General features: G+C 37.6%; 1 protein-coding gene across 2 annotated transcripts; it reads left to right on the top strand.

Annotated features, from left to right (window-relative positions):
• Positions 1-3170: 3170 nt before the first annotated feature.
• Positions 3171-27095, top strand: WASF3 (WASP family member 3). Of its 2 annotated transcripts, none has more exons than XM_086613164.1 (8): positions 3171-3303; positions 9259-9393; positions 12775-12928; positions 14983-15100; positions 22926-23092; positions 23958-24221; positions 25851-26221; positions 26938-27095. In XM_086613164.1, exons 1-8 carry the CDS (start codon positions 3171-3173, stop codon positions 27093-27095), a joined length of 1500 nt encoding a protein of 499 aa, XP_086469290.1. The 2 variants fall into 2 exon arrangements, with proteins under 2 accessions (XP_086469290.1, XP_009978496.1); XM_009980194.2 differs by lacking the exon at positions 22926-23092 and adding an exon at positions 20998-21173.
• Positions 27096-27398: the final 303 nt, after the last annotated feature.

Here is a 27398-nt window from a genome sequence, read left to right as displayed (position 1 = left end):
TGCGGCACCAAGGACGCTGTTGCATCCTCCGCAGCCAGGAGGAAATGGCCTGCCTCTTGTAGGCAGGATCGGTACCTTGAGTTGATTAGTAATTAGTTCATTATCTCAACTCAGTCCAGCTGGGTAAGAATGATTGGTGCCATACACATAGTACTAAGCTTTTTTTTACATGCTAATGGGCTATATGTTATCTTGCTTTTATTTTAGATGGCAAATAAATGTAAAGAACAGATGTGCTTCTAATAGACAAAGAGAAAATTTTGAAACAGTGATAGCTGTGACTTGCTGTCTGGTGGTTAAGTCAGAAGTTTAAAAAAATGTTTCATGTAAGTTCAGATAGTGGAAGGGTTTAAATTATAAGAAACTTATAATTGCAGTTCCAAGTCTTTTTTTTTTTTCTTTCCTCTGATCAGGAGCAGTTAATGCATTGCTTAATCTATTGCATATATTTACTCATCAGTGTTCAGTTTACCTTTTGGAATTAAACTTCACACTGAAATGAGGTGGGTACATAATTTAAGTCATGCTTTCACAAATGAAACTTGTTTTTTCCGCCGCTCTCAGCACTGCTGTGTGTTTTACCCTGCTCCTTAAAGAAATGGGATGTCTTGGGTCAGTCTCTCTCCCCACTGCAAGCTTTTGAACGCAGTGGACCATTTCATAAAGAATTGATGAGACAATGAAAAACTCCAACTGCAGTTGTATGTTTTCGTCAAATTAGCTTTTATAAATGAGGAAGAACAGGATGTGGAGAAGGAACTTAAATTAGTACTTCTGGTGAAAGGCATTTTGATTATACTCGGTGTGGTGGGTGTTTCAAGAGGTGGTAGGCAATTAGCCAGGCAGTGCGCAGCCAGCTTCCAACTGGCCCCAGCATGTTGTGTGGGGTGGTGGGGAAAAGTCAGGTAAACTGCATAAGGTAGGAGGGGGACTAGCTCTGAGAATGCTAGACAGAAAGCCATGGAAACCAGGCTTTATTCTGCTTGTCTTCTGGCCTTTTGCTGTAAGAATTTAAGATTGGTTTAAAAAATGAAATTGAAGGTATGAACATGTGTAGCAAAATATATTCCCGGTAATTCTCTTAAAAAAGCAAACCAGCCACCACAAACCCCCAAACCCAGTAGAATGGTTCGCTCGTTCAACAGAGTGTTTTACTGATGAATTGCACGTGGAAATTAGTTCCAAGGAAAGGCTATTCTGAGATGTCTAATCACCCACCAATACTTCAGGAATTTTGTTGTCATAGTTGTAGGGAGTTTTTATGCCTTTAGTTTGTTTGACAGTATTAGTGCTACAGAGAAAAACCAAAATTGTAGCTTGTCTGTTGAAGTAATGTTAAGATTTGGAATTGGCTGCTTTAGCGTTAATTCTATACTCCTATGAATTTACTTCTTACTAGTTATGTTTATGAAGATTTAACTGCACAGGGAAATAATTCGTCATAATGACTTTTATTTCATTGTTGCAACGTGCTAGCCTGTTTGCAGGGCGATGTTGCTAGGTGTTGCTCTACAATAATTGGTGAATTTTCAGTTTTCACCTCTTTTTGATAAAGTTCAGAAATCTGACTGCATTGGATATTAAGTAATATTTTAAATGCATCTATTTGTAGAGAAATATGAAAACGCAGAAAAGAAACGAGGCTTTTTGGTCTAATATACGTTCCTCTCTTACCTCTGATGCATTGTTTAAAATTTAGCAAATGCAGCTGGCCTTAAATTCTGACATATTTGAATAAGCTCTCTTATTAAGAAAGATGTAAAATAGAATTCAAGGCTACTGCTTAGAAGTCATGAACCTATTTCTTCATGGCCTATTCTGAAATAATCTTACAGTTAAATAGTTTACTTTTTGCTAATTGCTTACAAGTTGTTAATTTTTTAGAAATGTTCTTGAGAAGAAAATATTTTAAACCTTTGGGGGAAAGTCATTACAAAAATTACTATGCAGCATTTGAAAAGCAGAAAGGTCTTTTAATTTACTAATGTGATTTTAATTAGAGAAATTGAAAGGTTACTTTAATTGCTTTAGTGCAATAAAAAAGAAATGTTAAGTCTTTTCCAGATGAACTTATGTCCTTGGTAACACTGTATCTTCCCGTTCCAGAAAATTTCAGTGCAACATGGTCTTTAAACAGAATATGATTCCTAAGTAGTGCATGGACATTGAATTATCAGTGTTAAAAATGGCATTAACACAATTGCGAGTCAATTTGATTAGCTATTTTAAAGAAAACTGCTTAGGAACTTTTTATATTGTATGTTCTTGTCTTCCTTTTGAGGGAATTCTGTCCCAGTTGGGCATCCTTCCTCTCAAAGCTGCTCTTTGCAGATAGTGGCTTCTATGCCATTGTGCCTTTTCGTGGTGCTTTGAGATCTCTTTTGGTATTTGTTTTCCCTGTTCTAGTTTCTTTTTATTTTCTCTGGAAAACCAGTTCTGACACCTTTGTTTTCTCAGATAAATGTTTTCCCACATCTGGCACATTACCAAAAATCTGTTCAATATGTGCTCTTACCTCATTCAGATTGTCATTCAGCATCACCTGTGGAAAGCCATCTCGTTCCTCACATTGCAGCTTCTTCCCCGTTCTCACCCAGCCTGTTTCTGTGAGACCCTTGCCTGTCCCTATCACATGAGTTTATAATTTCTCCTGAAAACTGCCAGAACAAGGGTAGGTCAGTGTCTGACGTAGTCAGGGAGCAGTAATGCACGGACAGTCCATCGGTGGCCAGCTTGCCAAGGCAACAAGCCAGCTTGCTCCAGACAGTGATCTTTCCTGTCACTCCTGTGGGGACTGCCAGTTTTTTGTAAATGCAAATGTGCACTAAGTCCAGTGATTCTAGTACGGGCGTGCAGGTCTGTGTAGACAATAAGTCTTAGACCTTTTGCCTTGGATTTGGTGTAATTATGTACATGGACTGTATCCTCTGGGCTTATCTCAAGAGACTGGGCAGTGCTCTTGTCAAGTTCTGGCTTGAGTGTACGACTCCGGTGCCTTGGTAGGAATTGTACGGCATCGTACAGCAGGAAAGCTGAAGCAAATGCTTTAAAAGAAGAAGGTGAAGTATATTTTGTAGGAAAATCTAAATGTCTGCTACACAGATTCATAGTTCTTAATTTCATTTTTGTAAATATAATATGTATTTTCTGTAAATTCCAGGTTATGAGCCATGCCTTTGGTGAAAAGGAACATTGAACCACGGCATCTCTGCCGAGGAGCTCTGCCAGAGGGAATTACTAGTGAACTGGAATGTGTAACAAATAGTACCCTTGCTGCTATCATACGCCAGCTAAGCAGCTTAAGTAAGTATCTGTAACTTCCTGCAAGTATTTGATTCCTGATGAACAACTGAATAAATGAAAATCTTTAAGATGGCTTGTTCTAAGTAGCAAAATTATGATACAGGACATTGGCACTTAATATAATATATAATCACAGAATCATAGAATGTTTTGGTATTTCTGATCATTGATATTTCTGCTTTGGATATGTAAGTTACAGTATGTTGGATTTTTTAAGGTGGAGTGTTGAGGACTTCAGATCGTAATCAAAACAGTCTTTTTCTATTTTAAATCATTAATTAACTAACAATTGTTAGAATTTTGATTGCTGCTAAACACTGAGTTGCTGTTTCAGAGAAGTTTCCAAGTGATACTCTCATCTTTCTTGAGCAATATCTGCTGATTTAGTGTCTAATTTTATTTGTAGTTAATTTTGTTTGTATTGTCATTGAGTTTCATTTACTGTTTTATCAGGCAATTGCTCAGTATTGACATCCATAAGTTTCATGAAATTGAGAAGAATGACTGATGTCTCCTAATTACATTCAAGGATATCTAATAAGACCTCATTTTTCTATTGTACAATGATTGCCAAAGTGTGGACAATACCCTTTTCACTTGTCTGACGTGCTAGGAATGTCTAGCTTTCATTTCCCCTGATTTGATCTTGGGGCTAATCTGCCTGTTACATTGTGTATTCAGATCTTCTTACGATTGTTGCTGAGGAACTGGCTACTTACACAATCCATATCCTGTGGTTTTCCCTTAGCAGATTTCTTGGGTCATCAGAAGTCTCCTTAGACAGCCCTAAAGTACTTTATTAGTGTCAAGTTCAAGATCTATGCAAATAAATGATGTGTCCTTTGTTTTAATGGATGAATACGTGGTATTTAAAGAGTGAAGTCTACCACCAGGCTTGTCCACAGTCTAAAATCTGTCGTGTTTGCAGAGGGATTTTTCTGCAGACAGCGTTTGTATTGCCTGTGTTTCAAGCCAACTGGGAGTAAGGAAATGATCATAGAAAAATGCTGTGCTGAAGCGAATGTGGTACGTCCTGCTGACAGCATCAGTGTTTGTTGGTGTTCCCGCAGCTTGAGGCCTAGAGAGAGCAAGTCCAGGTCTGTCTTGCAGTCACACTGTTTGCTAGTGTTGCACTAGGAGTTCAGTGTGGATTTTAAAAACTGGCAGATCTATGCTGTTGCCTACAAATTGGGCTTGCTTCTGCCTCTGCTCTTTTCAGGAGACACAAACAAGTTCCTATCCAAAGAGAATGTGCTCTCAGTGGAGTTTTTTCTGTTATGTCTTCAGACTTGGGTTTGTTTGCAGCCAGCTGGCTTGGAGCACAGGCGGAGTGAGCAGCGTTCTGTATGAAACTCTGCACTTTTTATGTAAGGCAAAAGCTTGGCTAGGGGATTCACCTCCACTTGGGAGGAGAGAGTCTAGCGGGGGGAGGTCTGGGAGCGTTTGCAGCCTGTACCTGTAAGTACCATGATGCTTTACCTCGTAAACACAGTCATGGAGCAAAGGCTTTGATGAAAGCTTCCACAAAATACTCCCTTACTTTTGGCAGTGGAGTTTGGACTGATGGCTGCAGGACTCTAGCCAGTGAAAAAGCTGCTCTCTGCAACAGGATCCATTGCACCATGGTTTTCTTCCTGAGTTTTGTGTATGTGTCCGTATAGGGAAGAAAAAATAAAATACATCTGATTGTCATTGGAGACTAAATATTAAAAACTGTATATGTACTCCTTTATTGAACTTTTCTTAATTAGATTTCAGTCTGTACATTAACATACTCATTGTGTTTCAAGTTGCATTACCACTACTTAACTTCTTTCCTTTCTGTGAGTCTTTAAGTATTTTGTTGTTTTGTATCTTTGGCTTCTCCATTATTTCAGATACTACCTGTCAGGCTGAAATCTTATTTCTGCATTAATATAAACCATTTGTACGTGGGTACAGAGCTTTCTTTGGCCCATATGCAAGTGATATCAAACTTTTTTTGCTGTACAACATAAAACGAAGAATGTGATCTGTGGGGACTTGGAAGACTTTCTTTCACGTAATGAGCAATATCCACCAACTTGCCTCCTAGTATTTTCTTGGGTAGATTGGCCACTGGCTTATAGTTTCACTAGTTTGCATGCAGGCCTGAGGACACTGCATCCACCTTTGTGTGACTCTGCTCTTTACCACTGCTAAGTCGGGTTGAGTTGGGAAGTTTGGCATTAGGTATTGTGCTGGAGGTATTATGAGGAGGCAGATAAGAATCGAGACCTGGTCAGTAACAACCTGCCACTTTTGCTTATTAAAAAAAAAAAAGGTTGGGGGCAGGGGTGAGGAGAAGAGTGGGCGGAATCGCTGTCTTCTGCTCCATGTTGTGATTAAATGGTCATGTCCTGGGTGAATACCAATTTACAAAATACCAGCTGGTTCCATGGGACGTTTCAGTCCTTACCTAGGACCCTGAGGAGAGCATTAGTGCAGCGCTGACTCCCTTTGAAGCAGCCCTAGTGTCATCTTTCTTCCAGTGTCTTGTAGACCTGACACCTGAATGCCGGGTGATGACATTGCTCTACCTATTCTCTTTGACACAACTTTTCACACCATGAACATGTAACCCTTTTAATGCACTGTAAATCTTTCTGTTAACTTGAATGTGTTCTTCCATGTACTTGTGCTGTGGAACAAGGAATTCAGTGGGAAGCTGTACTTTTTAGACTCAAATATATGAAAGGAAACTAGCCAAAGTAATAAACACTGTTGGGTTTCTGGTCTTCAGACAAGCCAGCACCATTGTTGAATTCCTCTTCTGTTACAACACTTGAGTGTTTTGACTACTGACAAAAGATACCTTTGGGGCAACGTACTCAATGTGTTCATGCACACCTTTTTATGCAGTATGTGAAAATAAATTTTAATTAATTCAGATGGTGCCTGGTCTCTGCTAGAGAGGTTACAAACTGATGTGGCAAGATGATATTTCATGTAATTACTGTAGATCTTGGGTAGAGGTGGTATTTCAGTTATTTGTGAAATACTGATCTCTAGAAATGTCTCACAATACTTGGAGATTTATTTTGTGAGCAATCAAATATACAACTCTATAAAGACGACCTGTGGAAGTGCTAGAGAGAGGCACTTCTGTTAATTGACATTAAAACCTATTGAAAGTGGGGATTTGGTGAGACACCATCATGACTAAATTTCCCCTCAACTACTTCTGTGGTTGGAGGGACCCTTAGAAGGAAACATGGCATAATTCCTTTGGTGGTGGGTTTGTTTTTTTTAATATTTAAGTTGTCTCATGTGTTTAAATGACTGTCTTATAGTACCAAAATTAGCGCTTAAGTTGAAAAATACATGCTTGTAACTTCAGGTAGTTTTTTCTACTTATTTATATATATATATTGTTGAAAATGTGACTAAAAAGGTGGTAACATAGAAAACACTAGAGAAGTATTACTTTATTTCTAAAACTTGCTGCATCATGTTAATCAGAATAGCATGTTCCAATGTTGCTTTACCATGTCACTCTCTTTACTGACAGGAGATTGACAAGCTATTTTTCACTTGTTTTAGAGTACAAGTGTTTAAAACCAACCAACCAAACAGAAAGAATTCAATATTAAAAGAAGTATGTTCCCACAAATCAGCTTTGTGACTTATTTTGCCTCCTGAAAGATAACTGACAAGCACCTGTCTACTTGACTTCCACAGGGGTAATGTGTTTAATCCTAAAATGTGGCAGTCCTCCGTAGCAGGTTGATATCAATATATTAGTATAAACTAACATCCGTTAAAATTTATTGATGTTTTGAGCTCTGAATACTGGTGGCTGAAGAATGTAATACCTGCTTTATTTGACTGGAGAGTTGAAAAACTTATTTGTTCCGTAGTTTGGAATAACCTCTTCATTTGCAGCAACTAAATCAAATGGGGATTATAATTGAATCTCAACTAGCTGCTGGGTGGGAAGCACTTAGAGAAGTCTTTTAGTGTGAAGGTGGTTGAACACTGGCGTGAGTTGCCTGGAGAAGTTGTGGAGCCTCCATCCTTGAAAGTATTCAAAACCCAACTTGACCCAGTCTTGGGCAACCTGCTCTATCTGGTTGTGCTTTGAGCAGAGAGCTGGAGTAGGGTAACTTTCAGCCTCAACAATTCTGTGGTTATGCAAGTTCTGTTTTGGAGGGGGAGGAGATTACGAGCAGGTAGGCAGCACACCGTGCCTGTCCACCTTCCACATACATGCAAAGCAGAGCTTGAATACTCAAAAATATCTTAACGTTTTGTGTTAGTCATTGGCTGTTCTTTTGTTTAGTGAAGAAGTCTGTTACTGGTAAAGTCATCCCCTCAAAGCGAGGCAATCAAATCAATTTTTATTTTTTTCATTTGTAATTCACAAACAATGTTTTCAGATACTGTTTTAGAGTTGTTGTTCTCTTCCCCCCAAGTAAATGATCCAAGAAAGGTGCAAATCCCGTTGACTTCCTAAGTGTGGCTATTTCTTATTTTGAATTATTGTTTCCAAATGTTCACAGGATGGGATCTGGACTGAAATTTTCATTGTCTGTATTTTTCTTTGTAAAATGTTAAGGTTGGTTATAGGATGCAACTTAAAATGTCAACAACTGCTGTGCTTTTGGAAGTCACTGTTGTTGAGGTGGTTAATAAATATTCCATATTGTTCCACCTGATAGATGAAGTTTCACTTTCCCCCTCTCCTCTGTTTCTACTCTTCAGACTTGTCTTGATACAGTACCCAGCAAGATGAGTTTAAATCAGACGTAGAGTTTTAAGATTTATTTTTGTTTAAAAAGCATGGTTAAATGCAGGAGGCAGGATTTTGCTTTTTGCATGGAGAACTGATAGAGTGTCAATATCTCGAGAGGGCTGTTGGTTGCAGAAATTGTGGAGGGAGAGACCATAAATGAAGCAGCAGTAGCTGGGTAGGAGGGACTGAAACATGAGTAGGAGTGGTACTGTCGGTTGAGTGAGTGGGAGCAATGAATTTGGGTGGAATCTGAAATTTGTGGGGGAAGTTCTAGGGCAGGAGAAGTGTTAAATTGGGGATTCTGGTCGGAGTGGTTGAGACATTCGAACTGGTGCAGAAGGAGAGTCAAACTGTGGATGGGGATGCTTAGTACTTTGGGAGGTGGGAGGTCTAGGAAAGGAATGGGCATGCACAAGGATCTGTGGACCAAGAGGGGGATTGGGTTTATCACGTGGCACTCCTGTTCACTGTTGCCCTTTTAGGGTAGGGCCTGAGGCAGCAGATCTGAACTGGACTATCCACTCTCGTAGAGATTGAGAAAATATGGCAGCTGAAGGGGAAACTTAAAGGTTGTAGGCTCCTCTTTTGTGCTACATCAGCTCCAGACTGGCCATGGGTAAGTGTGGTCAGTGCCATCTTACCCAGCCACTGACATGACTCCAGTGGCAGCAACGTGTATGCAGTGAGCGCTTGTAGAAGTGAGTGGGCTGCCTTGCATGAGGATCCTGGTTTTCATCTGTTTCACTTTGCCTTCTTTTTGATGTTGGCTTGGGCTCATGCTTATAATTAAATCTTAATAACTGTGGATTGCAAGATTTTAGATTTCAAAATTTACTTCAAAATTTTATGGACAGTAGTAACTTTGAGCCTTTATTTTCATCACAGAGGCAGGTTTTAATGATCAGTTATGTGTCAGCTAGCTGTAGTTCAGCTACATAAGGATAGCAGTTTGAAGGTCTCCCTGTTTTTTTTAAGTAGAAGACTAACCAGGATGTCCAGCAGAACAGACTTCAGGCAGCATTTATGGTATATTTTGAGATTTTTGTACAAATCTGTTGCACAAAATTTTGCTGAATGACAAACTGCGCTGTTATAATCCTACAGCTACTGCGTTTTATTATAATGTCATGATATTGAAGCCATTTGTCTTGTGTTTTGTAAGCCTTTAGCAAAGGGATTTCCCTGTCTATTTTCTTACACAGGCAAACATGCTGAAGACATATTTGGTGAATTGTTTAATGAGGCCAACAGCTTCTACATCAGAGCAAATTCCCTTCAAGACAGAATTGATCGCCTGGCTGTCAAAGTTACTCAGCTGGATTCAACAGTAGAAGAGGGTAGGTAATTGCATGAATGCATTGAGCCAGAAGTGATGTTGACAAGACCACAGTATATAATTACACAACAATCTCTGTCTGTTCAAAGTAATCCTGAACCGATATTTCATCTTGTTTTCTCAGTAAGACAAGCTGGGAAAAATCATGTTAGCAGAGCAAGAAAAAATATTCTCAAGTCATATAACTGTCTTCATTTTTGGCTTAGTGTTACTTCAAGAAGCCTCTGTTGCAATGGAGCCGTTAAAAGCTGCCTTTTTCACAGGAAAAACTTTTGGTTTGTGAGTGTAATAAATCAGAAGGGAATAAATCTAGGCCTTACTGGAAATAAGTCAGAATACTGGAAATAAGTCAGAATACTGAAAAAAGTTTGAGACAGATCTATTTATTTCAGGGTTGGATGGTCACAAACTGGTTTAGTAGTGTCTATTCTGCAGTCATCTGGGATCTTACACTAGTACTCTTTACCTAAATGAGGCACTGCATGTTTGGATCAGCTAGGTGAAATTCTCTAAAGGTTTCTAGTTACTAGGAACAGTATTTCCTTTAAAATGCTGTTACAACCTCACTTGCTTACGTGTTTGGTCATTCACTTCATTAATGCACAGTAAAAACAAAGGATTTGAGTAACATTATTACATTGTTTGAAAGCACTTATTTGGATAAGTAAAACATGTTTCTCTAGCTCTAAAAGCCGTAACGTGCATGTTTGCTTCCATGTTCAGTGACATGTCTGAGCAAGCCACTGCATGTACTCCCTGTTTAGATGATTTCTGACATTTAGTAAAACGTAAAAGCTTGTTACATCAGGAAAATAGTGTAATATTTACTCAGTAGTAGCTAATGCTACTAGTGATATTTTAATAATACTATTTATATAGTTTATATATCGTATTCAATGTTTATTTGTATAGTGTATATATTATATTAAACAGTGCTATTAATGTTAATATTAAATGTTACTGTTGATATTTAGTAGTGTAACATTTAGCCTTTCATTTTCAGTATGTTACTTTCTGAAAATTATTACATGTCTGATTTTTTTTTTCTGGTTTTGGAACATGTTAACTGGCATAGTATCAGAACTGATACTAGCACCTTTCTTTTGCTGTCTTTAGAGGTCAAGAGCTATATGGGAACATAAACTAAGCTGTTATGGAGTCACTATTCAGCTTAGGCTTTGAGGCATGTTGTAGTGATATGGGCAAGCTAGATGGTATTCATACACTGACTTGCTCCGTGCTGAGGAGGATGATGTCAGTCTTCATGACATTCAAGTCCAGCATTTTTGGAAATGCAATCTTCAGAGGTTGTTTTTGCTTTTGTTTCCTTCTTTAAGGTCTCATTTGTATTGTGCAATACTTCCTGGCTAGTTTCCAGAGTTTGCAGAGTAATTAAAAGCAGCCTCTTGGAAGAGGAAACTAGCGTATGGACTGAGAATTTAATCAGTTTTTATTTTAAATTGACAGCAGTTACTGCTCTCGCATTGCTAATCGTCTTTCACATTAATAAGCTATATATACAAATTACTGTCAGTTTTTAGTGTCAGTAGGAAATTTTATTAGCTATTTCACTGTAGAAGTTGAAGTCTTTATAATAATTCATTGTATTGTCACCAATACTAAATGTATTTTTGGGTAGCTTAGGCATTTAAGTAAAATGTCAATTGCTAGGTTGATTTAAAAACCCTTTAGATTTAATGGTATCAGTCATTTCTTACATTCTTAGGTATAACTAATACATAGTGCATATATTAAAATATTGTATATATATAAAACTAATCCTACAGTTTAAAAAACATTTTAGAATAATTGAAGTTTTCAAAAGCTTATAAATAACTTGCACTAAAAAACTCCAGAAAACTGGGATTTGTGTTCTTTGAATCTCTTCTTCCAAACAAGAATGTAACGATTCAGATACATACATCTGAAAAAAAAGTCTGAAGTACCTTACTGATGTGCTTATAGGCAGGTTTAAATAGAAAGTAGTTTCTCAAAAATGATGTTTTGATACTTCAGATTATGTTGATGGGGGAATGATGCTTTGGAATTAAATATTCTACTTCTAATTTTTTGCTGTTTTAAAAGCTGTGAAAGAATCTAGGTAGTCTTAGAGTGAGAGGCAGGACCTCAGCATAGATAACAAAAATAGCTGGGTAGAGGAGTCTGAGTGGGATTTGGTTTCCATCATGACAAAGGATAACAGTGTACCTTACAGGGTCTGTACCAAGCTTCCTGTCTTTCTGGTTTTGTAGGTCATCAATATATTAAATTTTTGCCCAGTACTGTTCAGTTACCATGTGAAATTCTTACAGTTTGTTCTCAAGACTCGATAAATTAGATGAATGGGCGAGAACTATTAGATGAAATGTCTAATATAAAAATAATTTAAAAAAAGAATAAAAAGAAATCAAGCCAGTGCATTTTATATGCACTACTCTTACAGCTTACTCTGCTGTAAAACAGTTGGATCATTTCAGCAAATGGTTAGTGTCATTGTACACAGCCAGTGAAGACTGTGGTAATCTGTTCAACTGCAGTCAAAAACCTGTATTTCAGGTTGCCTAAGAATGGAAGATTTTTGAGAGTTTACTGCCACTTTTAACTTGTGATTGGCATTATCGGGATCTTTTTAGCAAGTCACTCCATCTAAGGAAAATTTATATTAAGAATGAAAGAAAGTCTTGCCAAAAGTGACAGGAACAATTAAAAGTAACTTAAATCTTTCATTTTAAAAGAAAGAATGAAAAGATTAGTATTGTGTATGTGAAAAAATAAAGTATGTTACTGGACTGTACTAAGAAGGCAAATATTTCTCTCTGTGGAGAGATGAGGAGAACTTAAGATCAAGGGATGCTTGATTATATGGAAAGATTTTGGAGCTGAAAGATGGTAAAAGATGTGGAACTCTCTCTCATGGGAGATTGTGGAGGCCATGATTTAATTAAACTTAGAATGGGGTTGAACGTGTATGGATACTGTGTGTAATTATAAAACATGCTGTGTCAGAGGAATACCTGACCTTGTGTTTCAGGCTTAAAGCCAGTCTTTCTGCTGTTAGAAGTCCAGGTTAAAGCTCATAAAAAGGGGAGCTCATTGGACATCTGCATGTGACAAGATTCTTCCATCATCTTCCAAGACACAGTCCATGGTCCCGTTATTTTAAGTGAGGTTCTGGACCAAGTGGGACTTAAATCGGATTTATTATGGTAATCCTTATATGCCTTTGTGCTTAAATATCATGATTATCCACTAAAGAAGAAATCTTTCCATTTTCCTTCTGTATTTTGCTGAAGCTTTTTTAAATAGCTAGTGTAAAATGAATTTTGTTTATCCAGTTATCTTAATTTCAGACCTGTGATAAATGTATTTTTGTTTCTAACAGTATCGTTACAGGATATCAACATGAAAAAAGCATTCAAGAGCTCAACAATTCAAGATCAGCAGGTAGTTTCAAAGAACAGCATTCCTAACCCGGTGGCTGATATTTACAATCAGAGTGACAAACCACCACCTCTGAATATTCTTTCGCCGTATAGGTACGGAAATATTCATTGTTTATGTTCTTGTACTTTGCCCTTTATTTCCTAATTGCATGCAGAGAATAATTACAACAGAAGGGGAGATTTGAGATATTGAGATTATTGAGATATTGAGTTATTGAGATGTGTTTTTTCGGGGACTTCTCTGCTCATGGCAACAAAAATTGCTATTACCACACTTAAAATTATAAGTCGTACCTGACAAAAATCAACTTATTTCAGCATAGGTGTTACATGGCAGCACAGGATCAGAGAGCAAGGGCCACTGATTATGTAAAAAATGAAGAGAAAATTATTTATGTACTAAACTGCTTTTTTTGATTCATTTATTCAGAAAGCTGGATTTGCTGCTTTTTTGCCTTCCCTTTATTCTCTGTCTTCTCAACATATACACACATATGCACACACACAATCTTTACCTTTTCTTTTTCTGGTTACTTACTGGTGAATAAAAGAGCAGCAAGCAGGACTTTGTTTCCTGTTTTCTTTATCTATTTCCTTTAAGTTTATTGCTGTTCATGAAATGAGTATACTTTGTCTGTGAGGTTGTGGACAACATGCTTCGACTGTGTCCTTCAGCTTTTGAGAGGTGCTAGATTGTGAGGTATCTGTGTAAAGGAGGCACTCAATCTGCAGTAAATTATTTGAAATTTTTTTAGGAATAACAGCAGAGCATTTGCAGTGTATTTCATTTTTAAGAGCTTTTACTTGGAAGGTAAGATTGTTGGATTTTATAGCTGAAGGATGTGTTTTTTGCTGCTGCTACAGACAACGGTGGTGTTTGTTTGCAGGCATTCAGTTAGTAAGGGTTGTTATCGATCAGCTATTCTGTACAGCTATGTCCAAATATGTATCTGGATGACTGTGTCAGTGACTTTTATTCTTATTTCTGTTTTATTAGGGATACTTTAGTGAAATTTACTTAAATTATATTTCTTGGTAAAAGTCTCTTACATTTGCTGAATTTAAATTATTTGTATTTGCCTTGGACAAAGCTTAAATAAACTTCAAATTGTAGTCTGACCAAAGCTGGAGGGGTGAGAGAGTGGCCTCAGTGCCACTTCAGTAGGTTAGAGGTTTGTAGCGAGGACATCTGGCACACAAAAAGTAAGGGTTTTACGGCCATGTGACTAAGCATACAAGATCTGCTCTCTGTACCCTGCTGCATCTGTGTGCTGGATCTCCATCGCTCTTGAGCTTGATGGTAGAAATTATTATTCAGCTGCCATCAAAATTTTCCCAGGAAAAAATTAGGACCCACAGGCAAAAGGGACTCTGAAGGACACCGGTTTAGCAAGCTAGACTGGGATCACTGTCATATGCTGCTTTCCAGGAATTTAGGGTATTAGAAGATTCCCTATTTCCAGGCCATAGGATGAAATTAGGATTTGATAGCATACCTTTTTTGTGGTTTCTTAGTCTGAGTGTCCCTGGCTCCTGCTGGCAATTGGAGCTGGCAAGTCCAGATCAGCTCTGTCTCAAGTCCTCCTAGAGTAGTCTGGCAGGATTCTTTCAGTTGCCACTCGTTTCTTAGCCCTTTCCTTAGAAGAGTCCCACTGACAATAGTCTTGTGCTTCCTGTCATAAGGGTGAAGGTACTCGGACCTACCTTGTTCCTAAATTCAGATCTTAAGACGTCTCTGGATCGAGCCAAATACTCCTTTTCCAGTTCTTTTGAGACAGTTGAGTTCCGTTCTTATGCTCCTCTGTTCCCCACACATCCTGTCTTGGTACTGATCTTGCAGCACCAGTGAATTTCACTCCAGCGAGCTGGCTGATACAGGAGTCTAGTCAGCTCCTGCTGAGCTCTGATGAGACGTAGCCTGGGAACGTGCCTCCCAAAAGGCTGTGGATGCCACCTCTTTCCCAAGAAATTCTTGACATGAATCAAGCCAATTGTAAGCTGTAACTACCAAGAGTGGCATTTAATGCACTTGGCATGTTGTCATCTTAAGTGCAAAAAGATGAAGCTTGGATGATCATCAAAGGCAAATTTTGTTGGTTTGAAAAATACTAATTCATATTTTCTTAGCTTTTCTTCTGTATTTCCAGGGATGATAAGAAAGACGGATTGAAGTTCTATACTGATCCTTCCTATTTTTTTGATCTTTGGAAAGAAAAAATGTTGCAAGATACTGAAGATAAGCGAAAAGAAAAGAGGAGACAAAAGGTAAAAGCAGAAACATAACAGCAAATGTATGTATCACAATTTTGCGTACGGTTGTCCAGGCATAGAATTGCCAGGCTGCATTTAGTTTGTGAGCATGGAGAGACATGCTTCTTTCTACGTGGCTGTAGATTCAGTTGGTTCAGTTTTTATAGCTCGTACTGTCTATTTTAAGTTGTTGGCAAATTGAATTTTAGGAGTACTGTAGTTATCTTCCAAGATTCATTCTTTAATCCTTTGCCAGTATCTGCTTATTAGTACTCAGCAAAATGGCCCTGTTGTCCTTCGGAAAAAGACACTGTGATTTTGGGGAGGGCGGGGGAAGGAATTTGAATTATTGTTTCCTTTACTTTCATAGCTCTTTACCCAGCAGCATCAACTCCCTTAGCAAAACAGGAGCTTATCCAGAAATAAATATTTTGTTGTGTTTTTTAATTCCTTGATACTAGTTCTTCACTTTTCTACACCTCTTACAAGTTAGTAAGATGATAATACGCAGCAAAATTATGTGTGATTCGGCAATAAGAGAAGATTAGTTTTAGGAGTAATAGTCTTGGTTTCCTCTAAGTTCAAAGCCAATAAAAAAAGGCCTTTTCATAGAAAACTGTCTTCAGTTCTTCTGGAATATCTTCAACAGCTTGATCCAAGATGTGTATTCTGATGCAATCAAGATTTTCTTAAGGGATTTTAGTTTGAATGAAGAAATTAGTTGCTACTTCTGCAGCTTCTTTGCGGTCAATTTTTTTATCAGTTCTGAGGACTTTAAGATTTTTGAAGATAATTCTGGAAAAAAAAAAGTGAAGTTTGAAGCAATGACTGCCTATCTTATCTGGCAGAAGGTGCCCTTTTAGATAGGTTCAGTGAGAGATAAGGGATTTAAACTAAAAGGAATCTAAACAAGCTGTACAAAGTACTCAGAGGAAATAGAAGGAAGCTACTTAGTTTTCAGTACACGTATGCATATATACGCATACACATGTGTATGCATCTATATCATATATTAGCATACCTGTACATGTGTCTATAAGCAGGTATCATAATATATCAGCATATATACATAATGTCTAATACGTGAATATACATGCTAATGTGTATTTGTGTATACACATCATGTGTATAAAACGTGTAGATATGTGCTAATATATATGGTACCTGTGTAGAAGTCAAATTGTAGGGCATGGCTGGGAGACTTTACTATTCCGTTTTTATAAAATTCTATTAATTCCTTGTTCCTGTTGCTAGACAAAACTTTCTGATGACAACATTTTCAAACAAAACACGAGGACTTGGTTTAACTAAAACATTTAGTGAATTCATGATTTTAAAAGTTCTGGAAGAAATAAATCAGGTCTTCCTGTAGGAGGATGAGTCAAAAATGTCTTCCATTTCGGCAAGTATCTCAGTATTGAAATATTAAATAGAGCTGAAAAAACTGAGTAAATATTTTCAGTAGAAGCTTCTAAAGCAATGTATGGGAAAATATTTATGTGGTTATTTGTATAATTGTATACAAATGTATATGCAAGGTTATAATCCCACTATATGCTCAGTATCATAAGTCACAGAGCTGATTAAAAGACTGGAAATAGTTTTCCAGTAGTTTTTTTTAAATTTCATTCAGTATTTCTTTATGAAAAATATATAGGCATAATTGCACCCTTTAGGTTTTTTCCTCCCACCTTTTTGCCTTCAGATTTAGATCTTTTTACTAGAGAGAGGGATAAAAAGAAACTGTCAGCTGCTGGTTTTTTCATTCTGATTTAACATTAAAAAGGAAAAAATACAAAAGATTTTTAAGAAAAACTTATACCTGAATATCACTTGAAATTTTTTCACAGCTTTAGAGAGATTTTTACAAAACCACTTTTTATGTTAACTTACTTTTAGACTGTATTTTAGGCAGCATATCTTACTTATTTCCATCCATGATATATTTTTTGTAGATTTTAATTGTCTTATTACAGTCTACAAACCAGGTGTAAAATATGCTCAATTCCAGTCACATAGGATTATAGCCATACATCACAGGAATACCCTTTTTCAAATTCTACCTGAAGTGCTATTTGATTTGGTTAAATATATAACAAGACCAACTAAGAAATTAGCAGCATGGATTTGAGCTTGTGTGGATAGGTGTCACTTTGATAGGAAGAAATCTGATTTTTAGCTTTCCATAAGCTGGTGCACAAATGAGCTTTGGAACCTTTAGAGAGCTGGAGGGTTTGGATGAGATCTCACGGGCACCGTTCGTTCCACAAGTTGTTCAAGACTGTTGTTTTTTGGTTTTGTCCTTAAGTGACCAGGAATGAATCCAGAGCATCTACTAACAGTTTTGAGGTTGAAGTTGTGTTCTGAATCTAAGTGAGAATTCCTTCTGCAATTTGTACTCCATAGAAGTACAAAATATGAAAATTGTTGAGAAACTGGGCAGGTGAAATAAATGTGTATTGTTTAGTAAATTATAAACTAGACATCCAAATGCAGTCCTACTCAGCTGACCAAATATAGCTGGTTTTTAAAGCCTCAGTTTTTCAGGTGGTCAGTGAAGCCCGAGAGTGCTCCTTGCACCAGAGAATCAGTTTTCCAATATTATTTTGGTAATTTGCCTTAAGTGCGTGAGCTGTTGCAGCAACGTTTGTGAGGGGTTTCATTTTCCTGCTTTCAAATATCACACTTATTTGTTGTTTCTGTATTCAGTTCAACTGAAGAAATCTAACACAGAATTTCTCTGATTTGACTCTTTCAGGTGAACTTTTTCTGCAAAGAAAACTGATTTTAATTCTTTAAAATCTGTGGCGTAGTCTCTGAGTGTGGTTTTTTTTTTTTACTGTTAAACTCTCAGTAGATCAGTGCCTAAGAGTGCAATGAAGTTAGTTTTGACTTTTTGCATAATACTCTGAATTGAATGACTTGACTGTAGTAGACCAGTCGTTAACTGTTGGTTAACCAAAGGAAAGTTGTTCTACTTTGCTTTTTATCGTTCCCCGTTTTTTCTGAGGAATGATTAGTTATTTAAATAAGTAGAAATCTTAAAATTTGGAGGACTTGTATTTCAAAAATCATTTTTGATGACTTGTGATTGATAGGATCTTGTAAATTTGTGAAGTCAGGAAAATACTCTAGGTTCACGCTTCCAGTTTTCTCAATGTATTGCATTTTCTCGCTGAAGCAACTTTCTATTACTAGCTCTGATTTTTTTATCAAGACGCTTGAAATATCATTTGCTAACTCTTGATGCAAGTATCAAACTTAATTTTATCTTAACCCTGTTTGAGGGCTCTAATGTTTGTTGTGTTTGCTGAAATCTCTCCTGCCGACAGCTGAATGATGTACCTGTTTTTCTGGCTTAACCTGCAGCATCCACTTGGCTGCCACAGCTTCTATTACACTCGGTTAAAGGAAGTACCTCTTCTTAATATTGCTTAAACTTTCCTAAGAAATATTTCTAACTAGAAAGGCTTCAGTTCCCCTAGAACTCTGTTGTCATTGCACTGAGTACTAAAACTAGAGCTATTGTCATTGTTTGTTGAGGTAATGAAAGTGTTACTGGAACAACTTTATTAGAGGCACATGTAGTTAGAGTTATGTATAGTTTTGCCAGCTGCTGGTAATCAGCCTGCCCTACTGTTTTGGAAGATATGAAATGGTTTAGAGGTGTATTTATATAATATTTAATCAAAAAATCAGTACCAGTAGGGTTTAGTATTATTTGAGTAAAAAGGATTCCAGCATAGTTATTCATTAGCACGCTTACACAGATGCTGGTTTGGAACAACCTATCCAACTGAAATCTGATCCAACAAAACAAACTAAGCTCTGTTTATTGTATGTTGTTTATTTATACATGCATACCTGTTTACCTTTTTCATAAAAAACATAGTGATCTCTTTAAAACCAAACTTTTTAGATAGGTGATTATATGTAAGCATTCCTCATTGTACAGGAATTGTATCAAGATGATTTTCATAGAATTTCTAGGTTGGAAAAGACCTTAGAGATCATCCAGTCCAACCGTCCCTAATCCCCCATTAAACCATATCCCTAAGCAGTTCATCCACCCTTTCTTCTGAGCAGCATCATACATTAGTCAAAAGTTGGATATTTATCTAGAAACTTGAAAGAAATACTTAGTTGTGACCCTTAAAGGATGGAGTTAATATTCTGTGAGAAGAGAAAACTAAAGCATAATTTCATTTAACCAAAAGGCTTACCTTGTTCCTTACTCTCAAATCTAGCATGATTTAGCAACAAAGTCTTAATAAATGAACCAGGATAAAAGTCACAAATTAAAACAAATTAAATTTTGCAGCAATTAAATGAAAAGGACAGATGTAAAGCCTTTAACAAGCATATATTCAGCCATGACGGTTAGAAAAACTTTAAAATAAAGCATGACTGAATCTTTCTCTGTTCTGCTTGAATTCTTGTATTGGGTAATTTTGATGTGAAGAAGTGGTGTTGAAGGAGAAAGTAAAGCCTTGCATAACCTGGAATGTGATTCTAAAAAGATTTGGGAGGGAAAAGATTTTATAGGAAATAATTAAGCACCAAAGTGATGATCTTTACTTGACATGAATCAGATCAAAAATCTACTTGCTCCATGGGCCAGGAATGAGCAAGTGGTGTTGGAACATTTGGATGTTGAACTTCAGAATTCATTCTTAATGTTAGCAGATGCAGATCATCAGGTCCACAGCTTTTAAATCAGATTTCTCCTTCACTAACGCATTTTAGTGTCCCCACCATAAGAGAGATATAAATTTGTTGGAGCGTGTTCAGAGGAGGACCACAAAGATGATCCAGGGGCTGGAGCACCTCTGCTACGAGGACAGGTTGCGGGAGCTGGGATTGTTCAGCCTTGAAAAGAGAAGACTTCGGGTGCACCTAATAGCTGCCTTCCAATACCTGAAGGGAACCTACAGGAAGGCTGGGGAGGGACTATTTACAAGAGTGTCCACTGATAGGACAAGGGGAAATGGGTTTAAGTTGAAGGAGAACAGATTTAGATTATATCTTAGGAAGAAATTCTTCAGTACGAGGGTGGTGAGACTTTGGAATAGATTGGCCAGAGAAGTTGTGGATGCCCCCTCCCTGGAGGTGTTCAAGGCCAGGTTGGACGGAGCCTTGAGTAGCCTGGTCTAGTTGAGAGGCGTCCCTGCCCATGACAGGGAGGTTGGATTAGAGGATTTCTAAGGTCCCTTCCAGCCTATGCTGTTCTATGATTCTATGATCATGAAGCTACCAAGCTGTAATGTATTACTGGCCTGAATATTACTGACACATTGCAGAAAGGATTATTGTCATTCATTTTTATATAAGATAATGGGAAACAATGGTGAAGAAAAAGTAGGATGAATTTTGGTAATCAGATCTAAGAAGGGAGAGGAAGTTAAATAAAAAAATTATTTCATATAGACTGAAATAGGAAAGCATTTCTAATTTTTCCGTATTTCCCGAAGGTTTCATCTGATTGTGACGCTAATGAATAACCAAAATAATCCTGGGCATATTTAACATATTCTCATAAGATTGATTTGCAGGAGAAGGAAATAACAGGTACTTCAGGACGGTCTAAATAAATGACATATGATGTCAGAAGAAGTTAAACTTTCTGACTTTTAAAATCAGTCACATTTCTGTATTGGGAAGAACAGTAGGTCGTTATCACGCTGACATGTGCGTCCTGCAGAAGAAGGGTAAAGCACCAGTCTTTACTACTAGAGAGGTTCATAGCTTAAGGAGATATTCTTATTTTCAGTGCAGAGAAATTTTATGAAGACTTGGCTTCATCTGTAAATCTGGTCTTATTTTCATGCGCTCTAACTGCATTTTAACCAGCTTTTTCCCTTTCCTTTTTTTTTCTCTCTTTGCATGCTGTATTTCTTTTGTTTGAACATTAGGAGCAAAAGCGTATAGATGGCACCACTCGTGAGGTGAAAAAGGTTAGAAAAGCCAGGAACAGACGCCAGGAGTGGAATATGATGGCATATGACAAAGAGCTTAGACCTGACAACAGGTTGTCTCAAAGTGTGTACCATGGAGCGTCTTCCGAGGGATCACTGTCCCCAGATACTAGGTCTGTTTACAGCAAAGCTGTTTGTTATACTGCAGTTGTGTGTTCAGAAATACTGAGTAGAATTAGATGCTTTTGCAGGTGGGGAATAGTTAGAATAGACAAAACATACAACGCATGTTTTGAAGTTCTCCTCAAAATTATTGTAAAGCGTAAATAACATAACAAATTCTGTAACGATTTTTTTCTTCCTCAGCTTCAAATGAGCATTTTGTTGTCATGTTGTGCACCGTAGTGCACCTCTTCCTTTGTGTCTAGTTTGTTGTATGTTTCGCTGCTGATAGCTTAGTAAATATTTTTCTGTAATCTACTCCTTCGAGCATACTTTCACCTCTAGCAGAATGCTTTACTGGGGTAATAGTTCAGCTTTATCGATGTTCTATGTGTCTAAAAAGCGAGCTACAAAACCAGATGCAACATTATTGCTTGAAAAAACAGAAACCTCTGCTTAGATACACGCAGCAGAATTCATCTTCGTTGACTGAGATTCCATTTGAGCTCAGTGGGAGTTACCTTCTCCTGGTGTGCACAGAAGTCTGAGTTTTTTCACTAACCTGGTCCCCACTAGAGGACTTTCCCACTTATTTCCTCATTGCTAGCAGTAGTGCTAGGAATAAATAGAATCTACTGGAAAAAACGTGTGACGGTTTAGTGTTGGAATTGTTGAATGGCTAGGTTGAGGAAGCAGCCACCACTGTGAAAGTGTGGACTGATACCTTTAGTGTGTATTAGTTAAATTAATTTAAATTAATTAAATTAATAATTAAATTAATTAGATATGCATCATCTGCTCAGAACTTTGTATATGTAATGTTTTGGTCTTGGCAAAGAGTAATCATCTTGTAACTGAAACAATTAATATAAAGAAAATGGCTACTGCTGTTTCAGTAATATATTCAGATCCCCTCTCTCTGTTTAAAATCCTTTAATCACTTTTTTTTTTCAGTTTCTAATGCAAAAATTTGTCTCCTGTTTGTCAGTCTGTAATGTTTCATTAAGACTGTGTTTTCCATAGGTTGATCTGGTAAAATGACACTGGTGTTCAGCTGTCAAATGCAAGATACGGATTTTTTTCATCATGAGTTCTGTGTTTCACGCATTTTTTGAGTCTTTTTCTAGCCTAGCCTTAACACCTTGTTTCCGGTATTCCCAAGTTTAAATAATCATACTGAAGTGGTTTTTATCTCCTACCAGTGTCACATGTATTTGACTGTTTGCAGATATCTGTAATGTTTGCAATCTGTAGGATTTTTTTAAACTGAAATGGTAGGATGCATCGTTATGTTGGATATAGATATTGTGGTATGACAGATATCTTTTACTTATATAAGCCTTTCAAATTTTATAATGCATGGAAAACTTCAAATTTCAGGGAATCAAATATCAGGGATCACATCCCAAAATCTGTGGTTTACACGCATGAAAGGGTTAATTTTATGAGTGGTAGCGAGGTGGAGAGAAGCCTTTCTGTTTGTTATCTTGTGGTAGTCTTAGCAGTAGGAACTAAGCTATAAAAATCCATATGCATATAGAAATAAGTACTGATTTCACGGGCATTTTTATGCTGACAGCTACCGCATGAGCAGCGTTTTATAAATAAGGTCCCAAAGAAGTATTTAGCTATATCGCGACTCTTTTTTAATGCTAAATTTGGTAAAAAAAAAAAAGCTCATGTTTCTAATTGTAAGACTTGCGCATTAAACATTGGTGTCCGGGCTGTGGCAATTTATACTTGTTATACTTATCCTACTTTAGAGAGAGAAACACAAGCTGAATCCAAACAGAAACCAGCAAATTAATGTGAGAAAAGTAAGAACAAGAAAAGAAGAGTGGGAGAGAAGGAAAATGGGCATTGAGTTCATGAGTGACGCAAAGAAAATGGAACAGGCAGGAAGCATGAAAGAGGACAAAATGCCCAAAGGGTTTGTCATTTCGTTTTACTCAGAGCCCTGGCTTTTTGTTGCTTACCTTGCTTCCAGTCTTACAGATAAGTGCATCAGTTTGCTGTGTTCACTAAAAGCCAGGCTGCACGATTGTTCATTACTAAAACAACTATTTGCAGTAATGGGATGAAGAGATCCTTTTGCTCCCTCTCTTGGACTTATTTGACAGAGCATCCTAGACTTTGTATCTTTATGAACTCTCTGCTCAACTAATATTTACTTTTCCCAGTTTCTCTAAGCCTTTCCAGCGAAATTAATTGTGCAAACAAAGCAAAAAGCGTTTTCTAACTTTAGGAATTATTTTTTTCTGCTTTGGTAAAAATACATTCTTCTGCCTAATTGTGAATGCTTGCAGTATTGCTTTCCTTTTCCTGCTGCCATTGTTAACTTAAGGCAGGCCTGATAAGTGTTATCATTTCAAACAATGGGCTGTCAAAATCATTGACAGAAACAATATGCCTCCTTCTGACTACTAAAGAACACTAAAATTTGGAGAAAGCTCTAAATTTTTTTTACCTTTCTTAACGTCTGCATTATAGGAGGACATTCTGCATGCAGCTAGTATGCCGAAATATTGAAAACATTCAATTTCAGCCCTTTTATTCTGATTTGGCAGACTAATTTATTTTCAAGTTGTCTTAAGCTGAACCGTGATTTTTTTGTTGCATTTGTTCTTGTGCTTTCTGCAGACTTACAAGGGAATGGTGCTTGATAATCAGGGAGTTCTGTGGAAAGAAAAATAATTCTGATTGCATTCTTCTTGGCTTTTCTTGTGAACTATTTAGATAATGCCCTGTTACACTCGCATAATCTGTTCTTCTGCATCCATTTACTTCAATTTTAGGTCCCATGCATCTGATGTTACAGATTATTCTTATCCTGCTACTCCGAATCATTCCCTCCATCAGCAGATAGCAATGCCTTCATATGGAACAGGAGATGGTCCACAGTACATGGCAGCATCCCAAAGCCATGAGCATGAATACAGACCACCTTCCACCACTGTACGACATGCTACTTTAAACAGACCTCAGCAGCCACCTCCACCTCCACCCCAGCCTTCAGATGGCCAACATAGCTCAGTACCTGTGGTACCAGCAGAATATGGGTAAAACTCCTGATTTATTCCAGGGGATTCTTGACAAAGCTAGAGGGATGCGTGTTTTGCATAACCATCATAACATACAATGCATACACACAAAAAGAACCCCAAATATATTAATTATCTCCCTGGGGAGGATAGAAAAAGATCGGTGTAATTCCTATGTATGAACTGAATTTAGGTGAAGAAATGGTGAAAGCAGAAATAATGAACTGTGTATTGAATGTGAAATCAGTATGCTTGTAAATCAAGTGTTCCTAATACAATATTAAAATGAAGATATTTTAAAGTGGAAAATAGTCAAAGCATAATTTAAATAAAATATTTTTAAACTTCAGGAAGGGTGCGGAAAAAATATCACTGAATACGATTAGTGTGGCAGCCTGTGTTGCATCCCTGAAATGACTTTAAAAGGAGCTTATGACAGAATTGGAAGGGATCTCCTCAGACACAGAATCAAGTTCCCTACTGGCACAGACAACTCCATAATTCAGTGTATGAATTTATCAGACTCCTGTGTAGATATTTTGTCTGAATGCATTTTGAAGGAAGGCTGACTCCAGAGTACTGGCTTTCCAATAGCAAGAAAATATCTGTTTTCTAACCAGTCTGTGCTTGCTTGTTCTTTTGCTTAAATAGCCTAAACTTTCAAGTTGTAACCTCAGCAAAGTTGTATTTGTTCTTGCCTTTGTTATTTTAAAGTAAGCAAGCCAAGGTTTTCCAGCCTCACTTGGTGCATCCTGGGATAGCATTTGCCTGATTCATGTCTGTGTCATGCTGTAGATGACTCAGTTATGCTGTGATTGACTGCTCCAACCTGCATTTTCTCTGTTATTTCCAGTTTATAAAAGAAATACTTGTGCTTAGTCCCCAGGTACATGACTATTGCCAGTGTATCACAGTTGTCATACATTGACATTTATCACTAAATGTCATCAGTAACTTTCCTTCAGCTCCTGTCTCCTATATCTGATTCTTTACTACTTCATAACTCTTACATTAATTCCCATTTTTTTCTGCTTAAGAATTATTTTAATGACGTTTTAACAAAGGAATTAGCTCTTCCCTGTTCCTCCTCTTTAAAATATCAAGCAAATGTATCAATTTAGTCAAGTTATTTGACTAAAGCAGCACATGAGATGCATGATATACCTTTGGGTAAATCTTTCCATTCGTACTTTCTATTGTCCTCCGTGCTTATGTCTTTCATTATCTCTTAATATTTGTTCTAACACTTGATCTTCTATGGAAGTGATGCACATAGTCTGCAGTTTTCTTGGTCCCTTCATCATAGGCATTGCACTTAATATTCTCTCGGAGTAGATGTTTAGTAACAAATACAGCTTTACATTTAACTAGGCAGGGGAATTAAGGTAAAAATCTCACTTTGTGAAGTGCTGAAAGGATGCTGCCTTTAACTTCATCATCTGCCTTAAGTCTTAATATATTATTAATATTTGACAATTAATATGTTTATAATCACTTGCAGGTTTAACTCACCAGTTTAAATTCTTTTTTATTTAAATCCTTTTGATTTTTGTTTTAGCTGAGGTTGGATGAGAGCAGTTTAAGGGGTGATGATTCTGTAAGTCCTAATTTTCAATGCCTTAAATGTTTTTGTTCTGTTTTATATAGGATGATTCCAGCTCAGATGGTGGATTATTACAATCCTACAGGTCCTCCCCCCCCTCCTCCCCCACCTATGATTCCGTCAGCACAAACTGCATTCGTTAGTCCCCTTCAGCTTCCCGTGCCACCTTCCCATCCTGGACTGGTGACTGGCTCCACATACGCAGCTACTCATCCTCCTCCTTCTAGTGGGCTTGTTGTCACTGCTCCTCCTCCTCCCGGCCCACCTCCTCCCCCTCCAGGCCCTCCTGCTACAGGTTCATCCCTCTCTTCCTCTCCAATGCATGCTGCTCCAGCTACGGAGGCAAAACGTCATGAACCTGCACAGCCACCAATAAGTGATGCACGGAGTGACCTTCTTGCTGCCATTCGAATGGGTAAGTGGACACTGCGTTTTAGCTATTCCTTTTTTTCAGTGGAAGCACTGTTTTTTCCAGTGATCTGAGCGTGTGGCTTCTGTTCCCAACGGGACAGAAGGTCGAGAGACTAGTTAACCACAAGTACCACGCGCCTATTCTAACATTTGTCAGCCCTGACTTCGGATCTTTCTCTGAAGCCTAATGTTCCAAGATGTGCAGCTTTATTGAATATGTTCTAGTGTTTGTGGGGACAAAATCAAATGCAAAGAGTGTTTGTGTTCTTTTGCAAAGTAGCCAGTAGATGTACGTGGATGTTTGGTTTTCTTCAGAAGAACTGAGTAACCCAACACTAGGCTTCAGCCCACTCATCTTTAACCAATGACTAGTCACTGTTCCTGACTTTGCTTAAGGGAACCGTAGCTCTAATAGCATTTCCAGATACAATTCTGAAAACTTTAATCTTCAGATCAAAAAGACCTATACAGTCTTGAATGTTTAGTTTTAACATATTGGCAGTTTTAGAGGCTAGAAGCATTCAATCTCTGAGAATGGATTCCAGTCTGCCTTTTTTGTCTTTCTCTCTTCCTTGCTCAGGGAGGCTCTTGAACTCAATGGTTTCTTTTTTTTTTTTCTTCTTCCTGAATATATTGTTAGAATACAAAAAACTCACAAATAACAATGTGAAATTTAAAATCTGTGCAGAAAACTTTGTCTGAGAGTTATTGTCTCTACAGGAATTCAGCTGAAAAAGGTGCAGGAGCAACGTGAGCAAGAAGCAAAGCGAGAGCCTGTTGGCAATGACGTGGCAACCATCCTTTCCAGACGCATTGCTGTGGAATACAGCGATTCTGATGATGATTCAGAGTTTGATGAGAACGATTGGTCAGATTGAGCCCGGTCCAAGCAAGCGGCAAGTTTGTGAAATCCTTGGCTGCAGTGATTGCTTTCTTAGTGAGATGTAAGGCAGGACGTTGACATGTATCCAGGCTAGTGATCACAGTGCTAAAATGGAATTGGTACTACTCAGAATGCCGTAGCTTAGCGTCTCTGATAATAATGATGTGGTTGTGCTTATGCAGATCAGAAACTTGTCTTACTTTCAGTATTTACTGCGTAATACTTAAGTGCCACTAAATGTAGCAAGTCATGTGCTGCGTGCAAAATATGCTGCAGTTGTTGCACTGTTACAGAACCA

Source organism: Tauraco erythrolophus, chromosome 1, assembly GCF_009769465.1.
Source record: "Tauraco erythrolophus isolate bTauEry1 chromosome 1, bTauEry1.pri, whole genome shotgun sequence".
In the NCBI taxonomy this organism is placed as follows: domain Eukaryota; kingdom Metazoa; phylum Chordata; class Aves; order Musophagiformes; family Musophagidae; genus Tauraco; species Tauraco erythrolophus.
The sequence above is the reverse complement of the archived record's forward strand: the minus strand, read 5'-3'. Positions and strand labels throughout refer to the sequence as shown.

Bases quoted from the DNA above. Each gene is read 5' to 3' on its own strand.
- WASF3 (XM_009980194.2), top strand. From the start codon at position 3,171: ATGCCTTTGGTGAAAAGGAACATTGAACCACGGCATCTCTGCCGAGGA. The intron at 12,929-14,982 runs GTACGGAAATAT...CTGTATTTCCAG, and splicing joins AATATTCTTTCGCCGTATAG to GGATGATAAGAAAGACGGAT. The intron at 26,222-26,937 runs GTAAGTGGACAC...TTGTCTCTACAG, and splicing joins TCTTGCTGCCATTCGAATGG to GAATTCAGCTGAAAAAGGTG.